Here is an 8,991-nt window from a genome sequence, read left to right as displayed (position 1 = left end):
ATATAATTATATACACCATCACACCTCCTCCTCCTCCATGCTTCACGGTGGGAACCAGGCATGTAGAGACCATCCGTTCACCTTTTCTGCGTCGCACAAAGACACGGTGGTTGTAACCAAAGATCTCAAATTTGGACTCATCAGACCAAAGCACAGATTTCCACTGGTCTAATGTCCATTCCTTGTGCTCTTTAGCCCAAACAAGTCTCTTCTGCTTGTTGCCTGTCCTTAGCAGTGGTTTCCTAGCAGCTATTTTACCATGAAGGCCTGCTGCACAAAGTCTCCTCTTAACAGTTGTTGTAGAGATGTGTCTGCTGCTAGAACTCTGTGTGGCATTGACCTGGTCTCTAATCTGAGCTGCTGTTAACCTGTGATTTCTGAGGCTGGTGACTCTGAGAAACTTATCCTCAGAAGCAGAGGTGACTCTTGGTCTTCCTTTCCTGGGGCAGTCCTCCTGTGAGCCAGTTTCTTTGTAGCGCTTGATGGTTTTTGCAACTGCACTTGGGGACACTTTCAAAGTTTTCCCAATTTTTCGGACTGACTGACCTTCATTTCTTAAAGTAATGATGGCCACTCGTTTTTCTTTACTTAGCTGCTTTTTTCTTGCCATAATACAAATTTTAACAGTCTATTCAGTAGGACTATCAGCTGTGTATCCACCAGACTTCTGCACAACACAACTGATGGTCCCAACTCCATTTATAAGGCAAGAAATCCCACTTATTACACCTGACAGGGCACACCTGTGAAGTGAAAACCATTTCCGGTGACTAACTGTTGAAGCTCATCAAGAGAATGCCAAGAGTGTGCAAAGCAGTCATCAAAGCAAAAGGTGGCTACTTTGAAGAACCTAGAATATAAGACATATTTTCAGTTGCTTCACACTTTTTTGTTAAGTATATAATTCCACATGTGTTAATTCATAGTTTTGATGCCTTCAGTGTGAATGTACAATTTTCAAAGTCATGAAAATACAGAAAAATCTTTAAATGAGAGGGTGTGTCCAAACTTTTGGTCTGTACTGTAGGCGTATCAATATCCAAATCTACCATAAAGAGAAGACTGCATGAAAGTAAATACAGAGGGTTCACTGCACGGTGCAAGCCACTCATAAGCATCAAGAAGAAAAAGGCTAGACTGGACTTTGCTAAAAAACATCTAAAAAAGCCAGCACAGTTCTGGAAGAACATTCTTTGGACAGATGAAACCAAGATCAACCTCTACCAGAATGATGGAAAGAGAAAAGTATGGTGAAGGCGTGGTACAGCTCATGATCCAAAGCATACCACATCATCTGTAAAACACGGCGGAGGCAGTGTGATGGCTTGGGCATGCATGGCTGCCAGTGGCACTGGGTCACTGGTGTTTATTGATGATGTGACACAGGACAGAAGCAGCCGGAGGAATTCTGATGTATTCAGAGCCATACTGTGTGCTCAGATCCAGCCGGATGCAGCCAAACTGATTGGTCGTCGTTTCATACTACAGATGGACAATGACCCAAAACATAAAGCCAAAGCAACCCAGGAGTTTATTCAAGCAAAGAAGTGGAATATTCTTGAATGGCCAAGTCAGTCACCTGATCTCAACCCAATTGGGCATGCATTTCACTTGTTAAAGACTAAACTTCAGACAGAAAGGCCCACAAACAAACAGCAACTGAAAACCACCACAGTGAAGGCCTGGCAGAGCATCAAAAAGGAGGAAACACAGCGTCTGGTGATGTCCATGAGTTCAAGACTTCAGGCAGTCATTGCCAACAAAGGGTTTTCAACCAAGTACTAGAAATGAACATTTTATTTGCAATTATTTAATCTGTCAAATTACTTTTGGTCCCTTTAAAAACAGGGTGGCACATGCTAAGGAGCTGAAACTCCTAAACCCTTCATCCAATTTTAATGTGGATACTCTCAAATGAAAGCTGAAAGTCTGAACTTCAACTGCATCTGAATTGTTTTGTTTAAAATTCATTGTGGTAATGTCTAGAACCAAAATTAGAAAAATGTTGTCTCTGTCCAAATATAACTATATATAATAATAAGCATTATTCCAACATAGAGTCACAACAGCCCCTTTGAGGAAAAGCAAATTTGCAGTCAGTGAAGCCATGGTATGATGTGTTTCATGGGGAATATTTCTATACTTTTTTGCATCCATCTTATCCATGGGGAGTAGAAGACATTGGCTCGGGAAGCCATTGTCTTTTTGTCCTTAGTCTTGACTATGTTTGCAATCTTTAGATATACAGTGGGGGAAATAATTTGTTGATCCCTTGCTGTTTTTGTAAGTTTCCCCACTGACAAAGACATGAACAGTCTATAATTTTAAAGGTAGGTTAATTTTAACATTGAGAGATAGAAGATCCCAAAAAAATAAAGAAAATCACATTGTATCAATTAGATAAATTTATTTGCATTTTGCAGTGAGAAATAAGTATTTGATCCCTCTGGCAAACAACACGTAATACCTGGTGGCAAAGCCCTTGTTGGCAAGCGCAGCAGTCAGATGTTTTTTGTAGTTGATGATGAGGTTTGCGCACATGTCAGGAGGAATTTTGGTCCACTCCTCTTTGCAGATCATCTCAGTCATTAAGATTTTGAGGCTGTTGCTTGGCAGCTCGGAGCTTCAACTCTCTCCATAAGTTTTCTATGGGATTAAGGTCTGGAGACTGGCTAGGCCACTCCATGACCTTGCTGTGCTTCTTTTTGAGCCACTCCTTTGTTGTCTTGGCTGTATGCTTTGGGTCATTGTCTTGCTGGAAGACCCAGCCACGACCCATCTTCATTGCTCTTACTGAGGGAAGGAGGTTGTTGGCCAAAATCTCACGATTCATGACCCCATCCATCTTCCCTTCAGTACGGTGCAGTTGTCTTGTCCCCTGTGCAGAAAAGCACCCCCAAAGTATAATGTTTCTTCCACCATGCTTCACGGGTGGGACAATGTTCTTAGGGTTGTACTCATCCTTCTTCTTCCTCCAAACACTGGCGAGTTCAGTTAATGCCAAAGAGCTCCATTTTTGTCTCATCTGACCACAGCACCTTCTCCCAATAACTCACAGAATCATCCAGGTGTTCACTGGAAAACTTCAGACGGGCCTGCACATGTGCCTTCTTGAGCAGGAGGACCTTGCGAGCACTGCAGGATTTTAAACCTTTAAGGCGCAATGTGTTACCAATGGTTTTTTTGGTGACTGTGGTCCCAGCTGCCTTGAGATCATTAACAAGTTCCCCCCCCGTGTAGTTTTAGGATGATCTCTCACCTTCTTCATGATCAAGGATACCCCACGAGGTGAGATCTTGCAGGGTGCCCCAGATCAATGTCGATTGACAGTCATTTTGCATTTCTTCCATTTTCTTACTATTGCACCAACAGTTGTCTCCTTCTCACCCAGCGTCTTACTTATGGTTTTGAAGCCCATTTCAGCTTTGTGCAAATTTATCATCTTGTCCCTGACATCCTTAAAAAGCTCTTTGGTCTTGCCCATGTTGTAGAGGTTAGAGTCTGACTGATTAATTGAGTCTGTGGACAGGAGTCTTTTATACAGGTGACTATGTAAGACAGCCATCTTTAATGCAGGTAACGAGTTTATTAGCGGCATCTAACTGGTCTGTAGCAGCCAGAACTCATAATGGTTTGTAGGGGATCAAATACTTATTTCTCACTGCAAAATGCTAAAAAAAATTATCTAATTTATACAATGTGATTTTCTTGATTTTTTTTGGGGATATTCTATCTCTCAATGTTAAAATTAACCCACCCTTAAAATTATAGACTGTTCATGTCTTTATCAGTGGGCAAACTTACAAAAACAGCAAGAGATCAAATACTTATTTTCCCCCACTGTACATTGGTTAAAGCAGTCATGGATAATGAAGGTTTTCAAATTTTTTTGTAGATGTTTTTTTCTGGTACTTAGATATGACACTTAATATTGATATTTTAGATGCCAAGAGTAAATTTAAGTAATGCTGCCCATACATATTACATAGTTGATGTTTTGGCCGATCACTCGTCCGACAGTCATCTCATCCAACTTCTCCATACACAAGAGCGCTAGTTCAGCCGAGCGCTCCTGTGTCCTTCAAGAGAAAGATCTCCAGGAGAACAATGTCATCAACAGTTTGAATTCGGACATGCACGATAGTCATCTCCCCCGACCATCAGTCGGCCGGCGTCTCATACACATCAGACCGTTGGCTGAACCCATCAATATTGGCGGGTACAGTTTACATTAGTCTAATGTGTATGATGGTCTTAAAATTGTAAAATTTAGTTGCCCGTTGTTCCCAGTACAATATTTTATCTCCTCCATGAACCATTTTCTAAGTTGTCCTTATTTTTAGCAAACTGCTATAGCTAGATGTTTGTGATACAACCAGTCTAGCATTTGTGATCTTGGGAATTCAATCTGTATTTCATGACTATAGATTCGATTTTTGGGCTTCAAACCTTAAATGTTACGACAGCGCGGTGTGACAATTGGATGAAAAATGGGTGCCCTTCAATATCTGCCGATCATGCTCAAGTCATTGGAGCAATTGGACGTTGAGTAAAACCATTGAGCTGAGCAAGACACTGGTTGTGTTACTTAAAGGAATCTTTTTTTGACCTTGTGATCTGCAGATCATTCTGTAGATTTAGGTTTTCCATAAGTGTCTGATTTTCATCACAGATTCCCTCTATCATGTGCAGCGACAATCAAACCACTGTCTCCGATTTCTTACTTCTTGGATTCAAGACTCATAGAAACTTTAGGCTATTACTCTTTTTTTTATTCCTAGCCATATATATTGTTATATTATTTGGAAACGCCATGATTATCATTTCCATTTCACTTGTTCAGTATCTGGATATTCCTATGTTCATTTTCCTGAAGCATTTGGCCTTGGCCGACGTATTGTTCACCACAAACATTATCCCTAATATGTTGTACATCATCTTGATGGAAGGTGCTAAGATATCTACCAATGGTTGCTTCACCCAGTACTATTTCCACTGTATCTCAGTGTTTGCTCAGTCCTTAGTCCTGACTGTTATGTCTTTTGACCGTTACATAGCCATCTGCCAGCCCTTACGTTATTCTTCCGTTATGAACCATAAATTTTGTCATCGTCTTGTATTTTGGTCTTGGGCCATGGGAATCCTCCTAATGCCAAGTGAAATGGTGGCCTTGTCTCGGCTGAAGTTCTGCAGCTCTAACGTCGTGGACCACTTTTTCTGTGACTTTGCACCGGTCTTAAAAATATCTTCTTCGGATACTTCTCTAGTCACATGGGAAGACTACATCTTCACTTTAATCCTCATCGTTGTTCCTTTTTTATTCGTTATCATATCGTATATTAGTATTTTTATATCAATTCTTAAGATCTCTACCACGACCGGCCGGCAGAAAGCTTTCTCAACATGTAGTTCTCACCTGGTCACAATCTGCACCTATTACGGTACTATTATCACTATCTACGTATTTCCGGTAGAGGACAACAGCCTTAACGAGAATAAACTGAAATCTCTTTTATATGTGGTGCTCACTCCATTTATTAACCCGATTATATACAGTATGAGAAATCGAGAAATAAGGAAAGCATTTAGCCAATTGTTATGTAATAGAAAATGATAGAAATGCATCAGAACTTAGGGACTGTTTGTTGGCATATACAACAGATTAGGACTTATAAGTGAAAGGAGGACTTTATACTAACCAGACAGCAGATGGCGATAGTGTGTAAAGTTATATGCTTGCTGTAATGTGTGGGAGGAAAGCTCTCAATTGTTGGTTGTTTTACTTCCTGTGTTTTCTTTCTCTTTTCTGAATGTGTTATGTCAGCAGCACACGGACTGTGTGACACTGAATTGTATCTCATGTTTAACCAGTATGAAGTAAATACTGTTTACTCAAGATATCTTGCTGATTGAAGCTCTCGTAAGTACGGTGGTGACTGTAAGAAGATGCACTCTGCGACACTTTTCCCTATAGAAAATACAATGCAAAGAGAGCTTAAACCGTGAAATATAGAAATTAAAACATATGAACAGTATATATTATACAATTATATATAAAACATAGATGCCTCATATTTGTTATACTGGATGATTTCTGATCTTTAAAGGGTTATTCCTAAAATCATAATATGATCTCTGTTTTCTGTACATAAAGAATTAATCATGTGTGCCAATGCAACCTATTTTCATAATCTGCACCCATTTGCAGCTTTCATCCCCCTAATGATGCCCTCCTCAGGGTTCTCTATTGCCATTGGAGTCTATTGTAGATGGGAGGAGCAGCAGAGTTTGAAAGATAGAGATACAGTCTCCTGATGCTGCTTTCTAGTACGTGTTTTATCTCACAAGGTGATGTATTCACAGCTACATTGCTCAGTATGACGATACAATGTCTTCTGTGTTGTTGTTGTTTCATGGTGTACAGTGCAACATCATAGCGGCTAATCACCATCCACTAGCTCAGAGGCAACTGAAAATTTGCTATGTAGCTTGCAGGTGGAAACAAGACTACCAAGGATCATCTAAAAGGGTTAAATCATGGCTTCTCCATGGTTTATCTGTGAGTAGAATTAACAGGCTCATTCTGGTCGCTAAATTTTTGAAAGATGAGAGTGTTGGCTGAAGAGACAGAGTGATATCAACTAGAGATAGTGCAAATCGATTGACAGGACCTAGTCCAGCTGCCATACCTGTTGCCACCGCATGGTTGACCTGTGCACAGCTACTTACTTGACGACATTCCTGGTGTTATGGTGGCACTGCATGTGTAAGCCTGGCAGTGTTTAATAGAGCTTTCACAGAAAGGCTAAGCGTAAGCCACTCCGATTCCCAGATCCTAGGGATTGCCCTGACCTTCACCCTATAACCCCAGTACAGTGATCTGGACTTACACAGGGCACCCTGGGCTGGGGTTGCAGAGTAGCTGCTGACCGGTGGAGCAAGTTGAAGGCAAGAAGGGTTACCACACAGGATCAATGCCAAAAGGTTGTGTTAGGAAAAATATCGTAAGGCAAGAAGAAGGTCAAAATTCAAGCAGAGGTCAGAAAGAATTAGGAAGACAACACCACAGCAAGCTAGAGCTTCAAACCAGATAATCAGACTCATTGACTGGCAGTGGAAGTCAGATACTCAGGGGTTTAAATAGCAGGAAGCTGCACCCAAGACTCTCAGAAACGAGCAGTTAAATCCAAACAATTAAGCTTCCTGATCTAGCAGCACCAAAAGTCCCAGGTATTACATAGGACTGTCGCTGTCATGCGTCACCAGCAAAAGTGTCACGGTGCCACCTAGTGGCTGAACCAGAATCAGAGGGGACAGGAACCGGCACAGTTCTTACACTCAGCTCTCTTTTGATTAACCAGTTGGCGCAATGTCCTCATTGCGGTGTGTGACGTACCAGGTCAACTAACCAAACGAAGAGCTGTAAGGTAGGAGGCAGTTTGCAGGGCTCCTATATAATGGGCATAGTCTACTAATCTGGCCGCTAGACCGGGTCTCCCATATTGATTTACACCAACTCTAATATCAAACCATAGTAAGGTTTCAACAAAAAAAAAAGAAAGTTAAAATGAGCAAAAATCCTTTCAATTTGTATGAATACTGATACTGGCTGATGATGAGTTCTTGCAGCTTTATATGTACTACCCTATTTAAAATAAAAGATGTCTGGTCCATGCAGAACAAATGCTTTTTACCTGTTGTGTTTCCCCTATTTTCCCAAAAATCAGAAACTCTTGAGGGCGCAGCCCTTATTCATTACCCAGTAATGTCTAATGTGTGTACATATAGCCTCTGGAAATGACAAAGAATAGATAAATAAAAATTGTTACTATTCATTCACCATTTTGCTGCTGCACTGTTGGAACTCCTACTACATAGCTAATAGCGGCTCAATTAAATATGCAAAACAGGAAAACAAGAGTCCATGCCACAATAAAAATGTACATTTATTGCACAAAAAAGATAACAAAGAGTTTTTTTTTAACGAAAAACATACATTGCCCTTGAGGAAGCAACGAATGCGAAACGCGCGTTGGGGGATTTGGGTTGATGAATTGCCTGGACTATAACAATGGGTATTTACCTTCGATAACTTAACTTATATATTGGTCTAACATGATTGATATGCAAATCTTCTCTGTAACTGATGGATAATTACTGATGACTCACTGCATGACAGAGCTAATAGCATGGAGAATTATTTGTGCATTGGTTTCTGTTATATGGACGCTGTTGTTGCTAGTAACAGGGTCATACCTTCCTCCTTTAATTATAGACAAATCAGTTGCAGCCAGGTATTATCCTTGGCCCTATTTTCCAGGATTCTTTCACTGTGATAGTAAATGTACCCACTTACCTTTTTGTATGTTTTTTGATAAAAAAAACTCTTATCTTTCTTTATACAATAAATAAAATGTAAATTTTTATAGTATGAACTCTTGAAAATATTCCACCATCACCTGTGAATGGTATTATTGAAAGGTGAAAGCATTCAGGAACCACAACAACGAAGTGGAGACCCCTTACAGTTACAGAGCAGAGTCAAAGAAAGCTCCGGAGTAGAGGACATGAAAGTCACCACCGCTCTTCTGACTCCACAACTGGTATTACCGTAAGCACAAACACTGCCCCCGCCAGGAGCTTCATGGCCGAGTATGTCACCAAGCACAATGCCAAGCGTCGGCTGGAGTGGTGTAAAGCCGCCACCACTGGACTCTGGAGGAGACGTGTTCTGTGCAGTGACGGATCACACTATCTGGCGTGTAAATGGACAAGTCTACGTTGGCAAATGCCAGGAGAACATTACCCACGTGACTGATTGCTGTACAGTTTTTGGAAGAGGGATAATGTTATGGGGAAGTTTTTTCAGGGATTAGCATAGGCACCTTAGTTCCTTAGTTCAGCGCAACAAGACACTTTGGAAACCATTGGGATGAACTAGAACAGTGATTCCTCCAACATCACTGTCTGACCTCATAAATGCTCAAATTC

General features: G+C 40.9%; 1 protein-coding gene across 1 annotated transcript; it reads left to right on the top strand.

Annotated features, from left to right (window-relative positions):
- Positions 1–4,684: 4,684 nt before the first annotated feature.
- On the top strand, positions 4,685–5,614 carry LOC141152674 (olfactory receptor 1500-like). The gene has a single exon (XM_073637232.1). The coding sequence runs from the start codon at positions 4,685–4,687 to the stop codon at positions 5,612–5,614; it is 930 nt and encodes a 309-aa protein (XP_073493333.1).
- Positions 5,615–8,991: the final 3,377 nt, after the last annotated feature.

This window comes from Phyllobates terribilis, unplaced genomic scaffold (genome assembly GCF_046119375.1).
Source record: "Phyllobates terribilis strain yellow unplaced genomic scaffold, ASM4611937v1 Scaffold_6__1_contigs__length_29720123, whole genome shotgun sequence".
In the NCBI taxonomy this organism is placed as follows: domain Eukaryota; kingdom Metazoa; phylum Chordata; class Amphibia; order Anura; family Dendrobatidae; genus Phyllobates; species Phyllobates terribilis.
This window is presented reverse-complemented; position numbering and strand designations above follow the sequence as displayed.

Coding starts and splice junctions, on each gene's coding strand:
- LOC141152674 (XM_073637232.1), top strand. CDS start 4,685: ATGTGCAGCGACAATCAAACCACTGTCTCCGATTTCTTACTTCTTGGA.